This window comes from Triticum urartu, chromosome 7, assembly GCF_003073215.2.
Source record: "Triticum urartu cultivar G1812 chromosome 7, Tu2.1, whole genome shotgun sequence".
Lineage (NCBI taxonomy): Eukaryota > Viridiplantae > Streptophyta > Magnoliopsida > Poales > Poaceae > Triticum > Triticum urartu.
This window is the reverse complement of record NC_053028.1, coordinates 48,982,739-48,999,462: the sequence shown is the minus strand read 5'-3', so window position 1 is coordinate 48,999,462 and position 16,724 is coordinate 48,982,739. Positions and strand designations below refer to the sequence as shown.

The 16,724-nt window shown below is 46.2% G+C and overlaps 1 protein-coding gene and 2 non-coding genes across 3 annotated transcripts; 2 read left to right on the top strand and 1 right to left on the bottom strand.

The window, feature by feature from the left end:
• Window positions 1-6,335: 6,335 nt before the first annotated feature.
• On the top strand, window positions 6,336-6,408 carry TRNAA-AGC. The gene has a single exon. It is a non-coding gene; the product is annotated as a tRNA-Ala (tRNA).
• A 71-nt stretch (window positions 6,409-6,479) lies between these two features.
• TRNAG-CCC lies at window positions 6,480-6,550 on the top strand. The gene has a single exon. It is a non-coding gene; the product is annotated as a tRNA-Gly (tRNA).
• A 1,198-nt stretch (window positions 6,551-7,748) lies between these two features.
• On the bottom strand, window positions 7,749-10,379 carry LOC125523412 (F-box/LRR-repeat protein At2g43260-like). Its single transcript, XM_048688445.1, has 3 exons — window positions 10,251-10,379; window positions 10,091-10,169; window positions 7,749-9,199 (listed from the first exon to the last, which is right to left on the bottom strand). The coding sequence occupies exon 3, from the start codon at window positions 9,185-9,187 to the stop codon at window positions 8,585-8,587; it is 603 nt and encodes a 200-aa protein (XP_048544402.1). The 5' UTR covers window positions 9,188-9,199; window positions 10,091-10,169; window positions 10,251-10,379; the 3' UTR covers window positions 7,749-8,584.
• Between the last annotated feature and the right edge of the window lie 6,345 nt (window positions 10,380-16,724).

Genomic DNA, 16,724 nt, shown 5'->3' with positions numbered 1-16,724 from the left:
AAACGAGCGTAGAACATCATGTATGTTGTAGACACACTGATCAACAAACTATGTATTTGGCTCTATAAGATTTCTCAGTATCAGCTCCTTATAGTACTTGCTTCCTAGTTCTTCTAAGTCATCCAAGGTCCCGTGAAGAAACTCTTCACTAATCCACATGCCAATGATTTCCTTGCTTAAAAACGCCACAGTTTTAGGGAGAAGGGAGTAGTGCAGAAAGCATTGTTTGGCACAAGAAGATAAATCTTTGTTTGAATTTTAATTTTTTGTGTGTACACCACAGTTTTTGTACATTTTGTTTTGTTGCTGTGCAAACTGTTGCCATTGGAATCGGCCAAAATATCAGCAATTTTTTAGATAAATAATGGAAATATCATGGTGAAACTGTGACCCAAACAAAGATGAACTGGGAATTAGCACATTGTTGACCAAAATAGACCAGGTTCAACTGTCTGGTCCTTTTTTGGGGGTAAAAGGAACAAGATTAGGTTCCGCTAAACAAAAACAGAGACATGTAACATCAAAATAACTCCAGGCAACACAACCGGTCACAGAGGCAGCAGCAAAGAAAGACCCTACAAGTTACAAGATTTATACCACCAACCTTTTTCTCCCAACTGCTGAAAGTCAATCAATCCCTGTTTCAAAAAAAGCCAATCATCAAGTTCATGACTAATTCATTCCTAACCTCCAAAAAGAACTTGGAAACAAAACCAACCAAAGGCCAAGCTCGTAGATCTTCCCTCGTCTCGTCTTTGTCTGTTATCTGAACTTGCACATTTGTCATATAGGTGTTCAGTTCTTCAGTATCTTCCTTCAAGTGGCGATAGTCTAGTTGGGTCTCGATCGGGCATGAGGCGATGACATAGTGTTGGATGGTCTTGCTTCCGGTTCTGGCCAGGGCAGACGACGGCGGTGTCTGCGAGCATTGCTTCCTTCTTGAAGGCATCGTTGAGGCGACATGCTCGCTTCTACGCCCAAAGTAACTCTAGGGCTCTAGGGAAAATCTTAGATCCACCACGAGATTTGGATCGAAGTTTGAGATGTCCTCTCGATCCAAAATAATTTTAACGGTAAGGTTGGATCTTTAGGCAAACATGATCACCCATAGAGAAAGATCTTTCATTCCTTTTTCATATTTGTGAAGTATTTCATTCTGGTTTGCGCTTGTTCATTATTTGTTCTGAATTGAGCAACCATTTGTTCACTGTCATAAATGGTCATTTGGGGAGGTTTATAACCATATAAGGCCTCAAAAGGAGTTTTTTTCAGTGAGAAGTGGTAAGAGTTATTGTGCCACAGTTCAGCTAGTGGGAGCCAAAACACAGGGTGAATTGGTCAACTCTTTTTATTTGGTCGTTTGGGGAGGTTTATAACCATATAAGGCCTCGAAAACCATGCAACGCAGATAGAAGACTTGGTGCATTGGTCAACTCTTTTTATTTGGTCGTCAGTTTGCGGGGTGTGATGTTGTGTTGATACATCGTTCCACCTTCACACATTTGAAAAGTTCTTGATAGAGTTAACTCAAAGATTTAAGGAATGTTATGTGAAAGATCGTGGATGTCGCCTAGAGAGGGGGGGGGGGTGAATAGGCGTTTTAAAATAATTACGATTTAGGCTTGAACAAATGAAGAATAAACCTAGCGGTTAATTTGTCAAGCACAAAACCTAAAACAACTAGGCTCACCTATGTGCACCAACAACTTATGCTAAGCAAGATAAGCAACTATGCGATAGCAAGATATATGACAAGAAACAATATGGCTATCACAAAGTAAAGTGCATAAGTAAAGAGCTCGGGTAAGAGATAACCGAGGCATGCGGAGACGATGATGTATCCCGAAGTTCACACCCTTGCGGATGCTAATCTCCGTTTGGAGCGGTGTGGAGGCACAATGCTCCCCAAGAAGCCACTAGGGCCACCGTAATCTCCTCACGCCCTCGCACAATGCAAGATGCCGTGATTCCACTAAAGGACCCTTGAGGGCGGTCACCGAACCCGTACAAATGGCAACCCTTGGGGGCGGTCACCGAACCCGTACACTTTGGCAACCCTTGGGGCGGTCACCGATACCCGTCAAATTGCTCGGGGCGATCTCCACAACCTAATTGGAGACCCCGACGCTTGCCCGGAGCTTTACACCACAATGATTGAGCTCCGAACAACACCAACCGTTTAGGGCGCCAAGGCACCCAAGAGGAACAAGCTCTAGGGTGCCCAAACACCCAAGAGTAATAAGCTTCTCAAACTTCACTTCCACGTATCACCGTGGAGAACTCAAACCGATGCACCAAATGCAATGGCAAGGGCACACGGAGTGCCCAAGTCCTTCTCTCTCAAACCCCACCGGAGCAACTAGTGCTAGGGAGGAAAATGAGAGGAAGAGCAAGAAGGAGAACACCAAGAACTCCAAGATCTAGATCCAAGGGGTTCCCCTCACATAGAGGAGAAAGTGATTGGTGGAAATGTGGATCTAGATCTCCTCTCTCTTTTCCCTAAAAAACTAGTAAGAATCCATGGAGGGATTGAGAGTTAACAAGCTCAAAGAAGGTCAACAATGGGGGAAGAACACGAGCTTAAAAGGTTAGGGTCAATGGGGAAGAAGACCCCCTTTTATAGGAGGGGGAAATCCAACCGTTATGTGCTCAGCCCGCACATGAGCGGTACTACCGCTCCTGGTCCCGGTACAACCGGGACTCACAGTATACGTGCAGAACCCTACCAGGCGGTACAACCGGGCGACCAGGCGGTAGCACCGGTTGAGAAGAACAACCGGACCAAGCGCCCAGCCACCGCTCAACCACCGCATAGGAACAAAAGAGAGTCACCCCTGAGTGCGGTAGTCGAGCGGTACCGGGCCGGTGCAACCGCATGGCCTTGAGCGCTCGGGCGGCTAAGTCCTGAGCGGTAGAACCGCTCCGGACACCGGTGGTACCGGTACGACCGGACCAACCGGGCCACCACCGCCCGAGTACCGCATCAAAACAGAGGCCTGACCGGTACTTGGGCGGTGCCTGGCCGGAACAACCGCCCAAGACTTTGCTGAGCAAGTTGGCGGTACCACCGGCCGGAAGCAGCGGTACAACGACTGAGAGCTCCACGCGGTACTACCGCTGGGGCACGCGGTACTACCGCTGGGACCAGACAAAAACCACTCTCAAGAAAACCAGAACTGCCATAACTTCTGCATATGAGCTCCGAATTGAGCAAACTCAAGCTTATTGGAAACAAGACGACGAGTAGTATCAAAACAGCGACTGGATATAGTAAGAAGAGGCAGAGGAGGTATGCCAACAAATAGAGGAGTGAAACCTCCAACCGAGAAGAACCGGCAAAACCTCGAACATCGAAAACATCATAGAAGATGCAAGTGAACTCCGTTTTCAATGAACTCGAGCTTGTCATCAAGATGACCATAAGCTCTAAGACTCACAAAGAGAACCAAACAAGAACCAAGAAAGATGATGCAAGGATGCAATGGTTTGAGCTCTCTACGAACGATACGATCAAGTTACTCATCGAGAGCCCCCCTTGATAGTACGGCAATCGATCCTATAACCCGGTCTCCCAACTACCATCATGAGACTGGTAAAATAGAAAACCTATCAAGGGCAAACCTTTGCCTTGCACATGGTCCACTTGAGCTAGATGATGACAATCTTGACTCCCTCAAGTTGGACCACCTTTCTTGACTGTGTTGACTCGATGAAGACTAGTTGATTGCTCCCCCATACTCCACTATGGGTGAGCCACTCTTCCGCACATCTTCACAAGTCCATTATCACCACAAAGGACGGCAAGCTTCAAGCATTTGATCTCTTCGTGATGCTCCACTTGAACTTGCACACCGCAACCTAACCCCATAAAGAACTCTCACGTAGACCATGGGTTAGTACACAAAGCGTAATTGACAATTCTTACCATACCATGGGATCACTTGATCCCTCTCGGTACATCTTCTGCGCTTTGTGAGTTGATCAACTTGATTCACTCTTGACTTAGTCTTGATCATCCTTGAACCTTTCCAATTCTCTTCATTTGAATGATGTCTTGAAGGTAGACATGAATGATCACACAATCTTCTTCTTCAAGACATGCTTGCAATAAGCTCAACTCTCACATGACCAATCTTTGGATAATTCCTTGAATAACACCTTGGTCGACACAAACTTTCCTTGAAACCAACACATGTACTCCAAGAAAAGCCTATGGACAAAACCTTCAAATATAACTCAAGGCAACCATTAGTCCATAGAGATTGTCATCAATTACCAAAACCAAACATGGGGGCACCACATGTTTTTTCATTATGTAACTCCGTCACCGTGACTTTGTCCGCCATAACCTGGAAGACACTCTGAGTAGTGTACGGGAGTGCTAATTGGTAGGAAGTGAGCATACTTTAATTTCACACAAACCACTACTTCCAATATTACTTCTTTCCTTGGATTTGGGAACACAAGTGATAAAGTCCATTGTAATGTGAGACCAAGCAATGGGAGGAGATGATAGATGTTAAAGTTTACTGGGAGGATGTATATGTTCAAATTTTGTGGTTTGACAACTAGGGCACCGAGGGACAAATGTTTCCACTATAGATTTTAACTTTTGCAAATAGAGAATCCTTTCGATCCTGTGGTAAATAGCTCTTATCTCGAATGACCACCTAATGTAGAAGAATGGAAGTTAGATGTACCAACATAAAGCCTATTGTTGTACTTGAGGATGCCATTGTGGAGAAAGAATTGACGAGTGGGATCAACATCAAAAGCAACTTCTTGTGTTAGAATTAGTTACAATCTACCTATATAATCTTGTAGTTACAACAGGAACAACTTGATTCATAGAGATAAGGTATTGGACATAGTTTAAACTAGTTCCCTCAACTATCAAACTGTGATCTGGGAAGATCTATTGTAACCGACATGTGTATATCGTTATAAATACAATCCACGCAGCCTCCTTCAGGAGGTACAAACGCTTACACAAAATCTCACATGGTATCACGAGCCAGTCCACTTTGGATCACATCTAGTGTGTTGCATCCAACCAAAGTCATGGCTAGCTCCTCCACCGCATCACCCCTTTATCTCATTGTGTCCTTAGCCCATTTCATCACGGAGAAGCTGGCCAAGACCAATCATCTGCTCTGGAAGGGGCGGGTTCTCTCCACAACTCGTAGCGCACAAAAACATCGCTTCATTGACTCGACGGTTGTTGTTCCAGTGGAAACTCTCCCCGGCATCATAAAGATGGGTAGGTCATCACCGTGGTGAACCCAGTACACCTCATGGTCACTGATTGAATGGATCTTAAGCGCTCATCACCCAGCCGATTGTGTTGCGCACATGGAAGGCCATTTAGAACATCTTCCTAACCCAAATAAAACTCGCTCTGTAAACACACACATAGCTCTCTCGCAGCATGCTTGCAGCGGTCATCATCCAACCTATTGTGGCACGCACATTAAAGGAACTAATGTGGCACACACATTGAAGGCCACTGAGGGCATCTTCTCAACATAGACAGGCTCGCGCCGTAAACACCCGCAACCCGCTAGCTACTACACACAAGGGCTCCGTCCATCTCCGACTACATCAACAAATTCAAGGCACTCGACGACGAGATGGCATCCGCGGTTAAGCCACTTGGGGATGAGGACGATAGTGGTGATGGAATGATAATTCTCGTCATGTAATTCATACTCTGTTGATCTATCCTGATGACCAAAGACGTTTCTGGATTTTTAATGCATCCGTTTCTTTATTAGAGCCTCCGGTCGGTGCTCGAGTATGAAGTATGAACACAAACATGAGGTGTGAGTCGAGTCCACCAAGGAAACAAAAAAGATGCCGCATACGGGAGAAGCAATACACGAGCCGGATTAGAAGAAGGGGAAATAACCGTATCGCCCAAGGTTGGGTAAGCAATACTACACCAAAAACAGGACCCAACGAGCAAGACTAAGCTTTTTTTTTTTTATTCAACCTTCCACTTTTATTAAGCTAAAACAGGAATTTCATCCGAGACAGTACTTAAAATACAATGTGGGGGAACAAGGTCCCAAAACTCTGAAACTCTACTGCTAAGCCCCAACTTTGCTAACGAATGAGCAACCCCATTAGCCGATCGCCGGACCCAAGTAATCTTGTAATCCTGTCTAGTCTTTAACAATGCTTTAACTTCCTCCACAATCTGCCCTACAGCAGATAAATTCCGCGTTTGATCATTGATCAACCCCACCGTAGCCTAAGCTGTGTTTATTAAAAGATGCGTATTTTTAGGTAAATTATAAGATGAATATTAACGCTAGTTAACTACAGCACGTAATGGGGATGTAGCTCAGATGGTAGAGCGCTCGCTTAGCATGCGAGAGGTATGGGGATCGATACCCCACTTCTCCATTCTGCTCTTTTTTTTTCTTTGCAGGTCTAGAATCCTAATTAATCAGTACCAAAACTGCGAAAGCATGTCAGCGCATCTGGTGTAGTGGTATCATAGTACCCTCCCACGGTACTGACCAGGGTTCGATTCCCTGGATGCGCATTTCTTTTCCATTTTAATTTTTCTTTCTACGTTTTAAGTTTTTGTACATTTTGTTTTGTTGCTGTGGGAACTGTCGCCATCGGAATGGCCAAAAAATCAGCAAAATTTTAGATAAAATAATAGAAATATCATGGTGAAACTGTGACCATGCAAGGTACAGATCTTCATACAAACCAAGATGAACTGGTAATTAGCACATTGCTGAACCAAAATAGACCAGGTTCAACTGCCTGGTCCTTTTTTGGGGGTAAAAGGAACAAGACTAGGTTCCACTATGACAATTCGGGTCACAGAAGCAGCAGCAAAGAAAGACCCCAGCTAGCAACACTTATACAAGATTTATATCACCGAGTAGGGCGTTTCGGTAATCAGGCTTATCTGCACCCGGTTAGAAAAAAAATCAAAACAAAATCAAAAAATTCCAACTTTTTTTTGTAGTAGACAATTTGATGCGTCAGGCCCGCTCCAAATTTTATGTCATTTGAACATCTGAGCAGCTCTCAGGAAAAAAGACAAATCAGACCAAAATAGTACATGAACAGTAAACTTTTTGTACAGACTTCCAATTTATCTTTTTTGCTGAGAGCTCCTCCTCAGATGTCCAAATGATTTGAAAATTGGAGCGAACCCCATGCATCAAATTATCTACCGCATAATAATTTTTCAGATTTTTTTTGAATTTTTCTAGTATTTGTTTTGATTTTTTTCGTCAGCTCAGGTGCAAATGAGCTCGGGTGCAGAGATGGAATTTCATATATCACCAACGTCTCTTCTCCCAACTGGTGAAAGTCAATCAATCAAGTTCATAAATAATTCATTCCTACCCCCCAAAAAGAATCTGGAAACAAAACCAAAAGCCAAGCTCTTTTCTCTGAAATGGTTGAAAGTCAATGGAACAAAGCCTGTACTTGCCAGAAAACAGAAACAATATTCGTGTTGAAGTAGTAAAACCTGCCACTGTAGTGACGATCAGACACAAAACCATGCTGCTGAGCACCAAAATGGCATGCAGCTTCCGAAATATGCCTGAACATGAAATCAGCAGGACCAAAGCGTGCACTGAACATGAAAGATCAAAATATTAAGCCACGGATGGGAGTAACTAAACTACTAACCATTTCAACAACTAAAATACCACAAATTCTCACGAAGGAATCAGCATTTCAAACTGCAACCATGCCTTAATAACAGCGCAAACTGAAAGTCAACAGGGGTGAACATGAACATTATAGCAGTTCTACATAGCAATAGCATAGACACACCATTTTTTACAACATCAACATGACGCTCAAGATAGCATAACAAGCACCAAGTGATGAGGCGCTACTTCAGACATACAAAGTGTTCGGTTCTACTAGTACTAAAAAAGTAAGAAGACAGAACAGAAAGCAAGGTTCATACAGGATAGATACTCCCAAGGGCACAACAAACAGCTAGTCGAAATCATTAAGATGGAGCCTGGCATCTTATAGCACCATGACGAATGGAGACTCCTTGTTCACAGCATCTTCTTCCTGCGCCTCAAACAATGGGACTGAAATCATGCTCTCTTGGAGGCGCTGCATAGTTAGCATAAAGTGGTTCCCAGGCTCCTTGGCTCGCACATATCCTAAAAACACACCATCAATGTCACAATGCAACAGACGGCCAACACACTGCTCGATCAACAGCTCACGCTCATTGATCACAGCCGTCCTAGGGAGAGCATTGAGGTCAAACTTAAACGGTGGCAATGCCTCCATTGCTGACAAGTTAAACCGGTACTGAAAGCCCCAGGTTTCAGCATCATAGTCCTGCAACACCCAAACATCTAAATTGACAGTCATTGGTGGTGCAGCACAAGGCAAGGGAGCCGCACATATCCAACAATGTCACCTTCTCACCCAACTGTGCTGGGCGGCTCATCTGCCAGAATGTCTCGGCTACGGTGTCAAATACCGTTATGTTGAGGCCTGTTGCCCATGTTGCCCAGTGCAGGCGAGCACGATTGTGGACTGGTGGAGTATTGAAGGACAGGGTAGGAAACCCATATTTTCAAATTGTCGGCCATTGGATGCATCTTGGCTGGTCCGATCCAACTGTGAGTATGAAGTAATCAGGCAACTCAGTTGGGACGGCAGCCCCAATGAGTACCAAGTACGGCATTTGGTTCAAGTATGACGCCCAGAGAACCCGGTGTTCTCCAGATGTGTGGAGCCGGTAGAAGCCGACTACGCCGACGGCGCTGAAGCCTGGCCGTCGTGGAGGATGTGGCAGGGAAGCACACTTGCGGGTGGTAGGGTTGCAGATGTAGAAATTGGATTGCTTCTCCAGGATGAGGAGGCCATCACAAGCGGCATGGCATAGAGTCATCTCGTTTTTAAAGGGATCTGCGTTCCGGAGGACACGCTGTATCTTTTGATCACTAGGGGATCCGGCATGGCGGTAGATGCCCTCTATGTTTTTGATGATGGGGAGCGAGGGCTGGCGGTGGTGGTGGTTGAGGATGAACGCGTTGGTGGAAGTGCCGCTGCGCCACGACTGGCGGACGGCACGGCACCGAAGTACATCCTTGGCCGGCAGCCGGACAAGGATCTCGTCAACGACAAGCCACTCGGGCAGGTCGTCGAACACGGTCACGCCGCTGCTGTTCGGCATGTTGAATGCTAGCTGTTAAGAAAAAAAAAAGAACAAGCAAACATTAGTGTGGCGCATGAAGAAGAAACGTGATTTACTAAAAATCACTGTGGTGAAACTTCGAGTTTGGTCACTCTCCTCTTTTTATGGTGGACCGTTAGATTTATCAGCCGATTCTTGCTGCCATCAGTTTGGTCACTCATTTTATGGTGGACCGTTAGATCTATGCAAGTGGACCGGTGTTGGTTTTTGAACTTCTTTGTTCCTGATACCGCGCTGTGTCATTTGTGTGCATGCAGGTGTGAGGTGTGCGTGCTGGGCAACGAATCAGATCAGACTCCCTTGTATTTCAATTTTTGGTTTCAGAAAAAAATCAGTTTCATTTACACATATCAGACGTATAAATTATTCGCATTTGTTGTCATGGAGTAATTGATTTTTTTGCATGATCATAATCACCATATGAGAGCGACGACGCAATTTAAAAGAAAGTCTGCAGATTTAATAATTTTATACATTTACACATATCTGAAATGTAATGATTAAAGAGTACTACTTGCATTTTTGCAGTGACATTTACTCGTATCTAAAATGCAAAATTTACTAGTATTCGCAGAAACAAAAAAACATGTAACATCTACACGTAACTAAAATGTACTAAAAAAAATACTAGTTGTAAAAATTTATACAGATCTAGACTGACTAGATCCAGAAAGGAGCATTCTGATGAGCTCAAGCTACAGCAGTTTCATCCGTGCGGATCAGCCTTCTAAAAAGAGTTTCGTGAGAAAAGCAGGAGCGATAGAGAAACAAGAAATCATTGGACGCATGAAAATAGAAGAGAAAAAAAAGCAGATGGGCGACGATTTCGGCGATCTATCCGCTGAAAGGGGAGAATGGCAGGAGAGGGCCGAGAGGATTTACTCTGGAGGCGGCGCGACGGTGTTCCGTTCCCGGCGTCGCGACGGTGTTCCGTTCCCGGCGGCGTCTCTGGACTGACGATCTGGCGAAGCAAAGGGTCGGATGAGAAAGGGAAAAGAGGAATTAGAACGGAGCCGACGAGGCAACCTGGCACGGGACTCACCGGTCACCACGGACGGCTCGAATCTTGTCTTGGCTGGAAGACGACGGGGAAGAAGAAGGCGATGAGCAGGCGCAGAGTCTTCTTGGCGAAGCAGGTGAAACCTGCAAGCGGCCGATGGGACAAGACGAGCTGTGCTAGTGGACTGGAATTGATGAGGGGACCCAAAGGAAAGGAGGTGGAGGAGACGAAGCATCTCGGAGGCCAACCCTCGAAACACCAGCGTCAGTCCTAAAATTGAGATAAATACATAAGTCTTAGAACTTGTTCGTGACGGTTAGTTTGGTGCATAAACTTGTAAAATACGTGTTTCTGGTCATATAACTTGCGTGAGCGTGCAAATACGGTCACATTATCCGTACATAGGTGTATTCGCTGCCTATGTGGCATGCCAACATGACCAGGACCGATGTTTTTTTTAAAACACCCTTATTTTTCTACTTTGTACAAAAGCACTCCAACAATAGTTGCCCGCTGGATCCCATTGTCAATGTACATTGTAAATATATTGGGTCCATTGTCAGTGGCTAGTGCACGTGATGTTACTGTTTTTCAAAACACGCTTGTTTTTTTTTACTTTGTGCAAAAGCACTCCAACAATAGTTGTCCGCTGGGTCCTACGGTCAGTGTAAGTTGTAAATATATTGGGTTGGAAAAAATGGGACGAGCGAGTTCTAATCAACGACCTATTGTAATGGAGCCTGTCCACCCCAACTGATCGTACTTGGTATTTCATTTCGACTACTAAGGTATATCACCTCTAAAATAAAAAGTGCACATTCTGAATATATTTTCATTTCTCTAGATTTTCAAATTTAAAATTATTTGGATTCAAACCAATTTTTAGATGAATTATTCGAAACAAAATTATGTACATTCATTCTGCGCTATATATTCTTTTCTCTAGATTTTTTAATTTAAAATTATTTGAATTCAAACAAAATTTATTTATTTATTCCGGAGAAAATACACATACATTCATTCTGACCTATGTTTTCTTTTATCTAGATTTCCAATTTAAAATTATTTGAATTCGAACAAAATTTCCATTGATTTGTTCGAAAGAAATTTACGTACATTCATTATGAACTATATTTCTTTTATATAGATTTTTCAAATTCAAATAAAAATTAGTTGATTTGTCCGAAAAAAAATTACGTACATTCATTCTGACCCATATTTTCTTTTATCTAGATTTTCAGATTTAAAATTATTCGAATTCAAACAAAATTTTGTTGATTTGTCCCAAAAAAATACGTACATTCATTGGGCACTATATTTCCTTTTATCCTTATTTTCAAATTTTAAATTATTTGAATTCAAACAAAAAATTAGATGATTTGTCCAAAAAAAAACTATATTCCGCTTTTCTCGTTTGGTTTCTACTTTAACTCGTACGGTTTATCTTATATAAAGCTAATTGTGCTCTATAAACGTCAACAGTAAGAGGTCAAGTGGCTATCTAAGCTAGGCGAATCATAGCAGGTTGTGTGTTTGAATCCTGTTGCCGCTCTAGCACTTTTTATTCTATTTGAGGATTTTCTACATAAATAAATAAAATGCAAAGGTGCTTTTTGAAAAAAAAAGTGCATGCAGATTACCCACTGCGCCAGCCACTGACAGTGGGCCCCTGCCATGTTGGCAAGCCAAGCGTGCACATTATACAGTAGAAAAGCACCGTATATGAACAGAAAGACAAGTTAGATGACCAGAAATATGTATTTTACAAGTTTATGCACCAAATTGACCATCGCGTGCAAGTTCTGTGACTTATGATGTATTTACCTCCCTAAAATTCTATCGGTCCGCAAGCAAATCCGGGGTATTGCGGGAGTCCGGTCCACCGTCATGTTGGACTCACACATCCGGCTCACGTATGATGCGTTTGGTTCTGGTCGCTTCGGGGTTTTAATTTTTTTTCTCACCTAAGCATGGCTTTGGCCTTAGAGCAACTCCAATGGGGCGACCCAAACAGACGGCACATTTGTCTGTTTTTTGTCCGTTTGGGTCGGCCGCCCGCCGGGCGTCCGTCCACTTTTGCATTTGGGTCGGCAATGCGCCCAATGCGTCAATCCATTTCATGTCCGCATTCAACTTTTAAATAAAAAAGGCCCGCGGCCGATAATGCCAGCGGCCATGTCTCATGCCGGCACCATGCCGGCACCATGCCAGCACCGACATACAATGCCGACTTCAGAAAATACCACAGTTCATGCTGGCGCACTCGCTAGCCGGCCGGCACACATACCAGCACACAAAAAATGGTGGGACTTGAGTTCGACCACGCCATCGCGGCTCCCGTGGTCATGCCGGCACACCTGCCGGCATACAAAAAGACGGCCCTCGACGCCATAGATCACTCGTCCTCGAACTTGAGCATGTCGGCCTGCATCTTCTCGAACCACGGCCTCTTCCTTGGCGACAAAGGTGTTGAGATCCACCTTCATGATCTCCACCCCGGTCATCATGCTTGCAAGAGCCACTTCTTTCGCCTTTGCCTTTGCGTTGGCGGCCTCGATCTCTAGCATCTGGGCTTGCTTCTCCGCCTCGAGCTCGAACATCTTGGCTTGCTTCTCGGCGTCAAGATCAAGCCTCGTTCTTTGGATCTCCATGAAAGCATCCATTTGCCCCGCCTTGAAACGTCGGCGCTCCTCCTCTCTTGAGTCCTTCTTATTCATCATGCCGTCCACACTTGCGATCAAGGCGTTGGTGGCCGCATCTCGCTTGTCCTCCTTCTTGGAGTTTGTCTTCCCCCGCGGCCGTGCCGGCTCGCCCTCCCCAACATCCTCCACGGCGCCCTTCCCCTCACGTGCCTTGAGCGCGGCATATTGTGCATTGAACTTCTCTTCGTTCTTGATGACCCGATAGCAATGGGAGAGGTTGAAGCACTTGCCATTGTGTTGAACCTTGAATGCCTCCAAAGCTTGAAATGCCTACAAAATGTTTCCATGCAAGCATATGGGCAAGTGATAGCAAATGAAGACGTAAAAGAATGATCTTGATGGCACAAAAGAGGGCGGCTTGCTTGCTATCATACCATGTCTTGCACGCCGATGCCGCTCACGGGGCGGGCCTTGACGCTCTCAAGGGTGGCGCAAAACTTGTTGCACTCTTGTTGGATCACCCTCCACCGCTTGGAAATGGAGACCCACCAGCGCGTGCTCACAAATTGGTAAGGTGGAAACTTCTTGCGCTCATGAAACTTGCGGTGCACACGAGTCCAAAAGGTCGAATGCTTTTGCTCGGCGCCCGTCTTTGAGTCTTGTCCAATGTCTCGCCAACACTCGCAAAGAAGCTTGTCCTCGGCAGCTGTGTACGCCTTCGTGCGCTTGCTCTTCCGCTTCGGCTTAGGACCGACGGTTTGGTTGGCGAGCTCGTCCTCGAACAAAGGCTCCACTTCGATGTCGCACTTGTCCTCTTCCTCTAGCCCATACTCCTCCAGGAACTCGTGGTCGAGGGGGAAGCCGTCCAGGTCGATGCCGACCTGATCACGCATGAAGGCCGCCTGCTCGGGATCATAGCCAGCGGCCGGCGTGAACGCCCCGCGGCCGTCCTGGCTTTGTGTCTCGTCGGAATCGTAGCCAGCGTCCGGCGCACCACCCTCGAAGATGAGGTTTTGCATGTAGTCCTCGTCGACGGTGGTCGGCATTTCCTCGAACAAGTTACGGGCGTCCGGGAGCCCGCCGGCTGGTGTCTGTCGCGCGCGTTTCCTCGTGTCGCCGGACGACGAGCCACCGACCACCGGGGTGGCGTTGAGGTCGATGGGCGCGGACGCGGGCGTGGAAGGCGCGACCACGCTCACGTCGGGTGAGCACTCCCCGGAGAGGCGGGAGGCCTGCGGGTAGACGTGGAAGCCGGGGACCGGGTTGCAAACCGACGCGCGGGGTGAGTCGGGCAGCACCATCCGAGGAAACGCCGACGAGCCGGTGCTGGTCGCGGCGACGGCGGCTTGGAGGACGTTGTGCTGGCTAGGGTTTACCCCTAGCATGTAGAGCGCATCCCTCGTTGTCGTGGCGACGCGGGCGTTGGTGAACTCCTGTTACGCGGCGGCGACGGCGGCCTCGTCCCTCGCGTCCGCGGCGTGCCTCCGGCCCTTCCTTTTGGCCGACTCCCTTGCCCGCTGTTTGCACCTCTTGAGCACTGCGCTGGATTTCCCCAAAGAGGAGAGGATGATGCAGCAAAGTAGTGTAAGTATTTCCCTCAGTTTTTGAGAACCAAGGTATCAATCGAGTAGGAGGCTACGCGCGAGTCCCTCGTACCTACACAAAAACAATAGCTCAACGCAACCATCGCGCTTAGGGGTTGTCAATCCCTTCATGGTCACTTACGAAAGTGAGATCTGATAGAGATGATAAATAATATTTTTGGTATTTTTGGTATAGAGATGCAAAGTAAAAAGTAAAAGCAAAGCAATAATAAAGTGATGGAGATTGATATGATGAGAAAGAGACCCGGGGGCCATAGGTTTCACTAGTGGCTTCTCTCAAGAGCATAAGTATTCTATGGTAGGTGAACAAATTACTGTTGAGCAATTGACATAATTGAGCATAGTTATGAGAATATCTAGGTATGATCATGTATATAGGCATCACGTCCGAGACAAGTAGACCGACTTCTGCCTGCATCTACTCTATTACTCAACTCATCGACCCTATCCAGCATGCATCTAGAGTATTAAGTTAAAAACAGAGTAACACCTTAAGCAAGATGACATGATGTAGAGGGATAGTTTCATGCAATATGATAAAAACCCCATCTTGTTATCCTCGATGGCAACAATACAATACGTGCCTTGCTGCCCCTTCTGTCACTGGGAAAGGACACCACAAGATCGAACCCAAAGCTAAGAACTTCTCCCATGGCAAGAACAACCAATCAAGTAGGCCAAACCAAACTGATAATTCGAAGAGACTTGCAAAGATAACCAATCATACATAAAAGAATTCAGAGAAGATTCAAATATTATTCATAGATAGACTTGATCATAAACCCACAATTCATCGGTCTCAACAAACACACCGCAAAAAGAAGATTACATCGAATAGATCTCAACAAGAGAGGGGGAGAACATTGTATTGAGATCTAAAAGGAGAGAAGAAGCCATCTAGCTACTAACTATGGACCCGTAGGTCTGAAGTAAACTACTCACACTTCATCGGAGGGGCTTGGATGATGATGTAGAAGCCCTCCGTGATCGATGCCCCCTCCGGCGGAGCTCCGGAACAGGCCCCAAGATGGGATCTCGTGGATACAGAAAGTTGCGGCGGTGGAATTAGGTTTTTGGCTCCGTCCTCGATCGTTTGGGGGTACGTAGGTATATATAGAAGGAAGGAGTATGTCGATGGAGCTTCGAGGGGCCCACGAGGCAGGGGGCGCCCCCTGGGGGGCGCGCCCTCCACCCTCGTGACCGCCTCGTGGCTTTCTTGACGGAGGGTCCAAGTCTCCTGGATCTTATCTGATGAGAAAATCACATTTCCGAAGGTTTCATTCCGTTTGGACTCCGTTTGATATTCTGTTTCTCCGAAACACTGAAATAAGCAAAAAAACAACAATTCTGGGCTGGGCCTCCAGTTAATAGGTTAGTCTCAAAAATAATATAAAAGTGGAAAATAAAGCCCAATATAGTCCAAAACAGTAGATAATATAGCATGGAGCAATCAAAAATTATAGATACGTTGGAGACGTATCACTGTTCGGGTGTCAGCGCCTTCTTCGGCTTGGTCGCGGCGGCGGTCTTGCACGGGGCACGAGGCTTGCCTTTCCCAGAGGGGGCGACGACGCCGGACGAGGTGAGGGAGGCGAGGCCGGCAGCGGCGTCGAGGTCGATGGCGTCCTCCATGGCTGGTTGGGGGGCGGGGGCGCACGCGGGCGGGAGCGTTTTTAGGGAAAATAGGGGGGAATGTCTGTGGATGCCACTGACCGGCGGGCCCGGGAAGAGGAGTAGGCGCGCGCGCGCGTCCGTCTCGTGTCCGCGCCGACGCAAATCCGGCTTAAAATTGGGCCTGTAATGGGTCGCCCGCGGACGAAACAAACGGACGCGGGCGGACAAAATGGGTCGGCCCATTGGAGTTGCTCTTATATGAATTTGCTACTTGCTGACGTATTTTGTGTGTGCGTTGGTATTGGTTGTGTGCATCATAATTGTGCAGAGGTCGGGTGTATGCTCATTGTTTATCCTTTTGATGCTTCATTTTGCATCAATAAAATCTATCTTTTGTCGAAAAATGCCCCTAGGTAAGTTTCTTCTTGTAGCTTGGCGCTTCTTCTTCGAATCAATTTTCTGGGCTCCGATCGTACTCAAGTTTGTCCGTAGGAACGGATTAGACAGGGTTTCGGGCGCAAATTCCTGGTAGCTCCTCGGTGCGGCGTGGTTACACTTTCTTGTCATGCATATGCGACGAGGAGATTTAGTTTGAGGTTCTTTGAATCGATTCAAGGGTTCAACTGCGACAACTGCAGCTCGAGGACACTGATCCT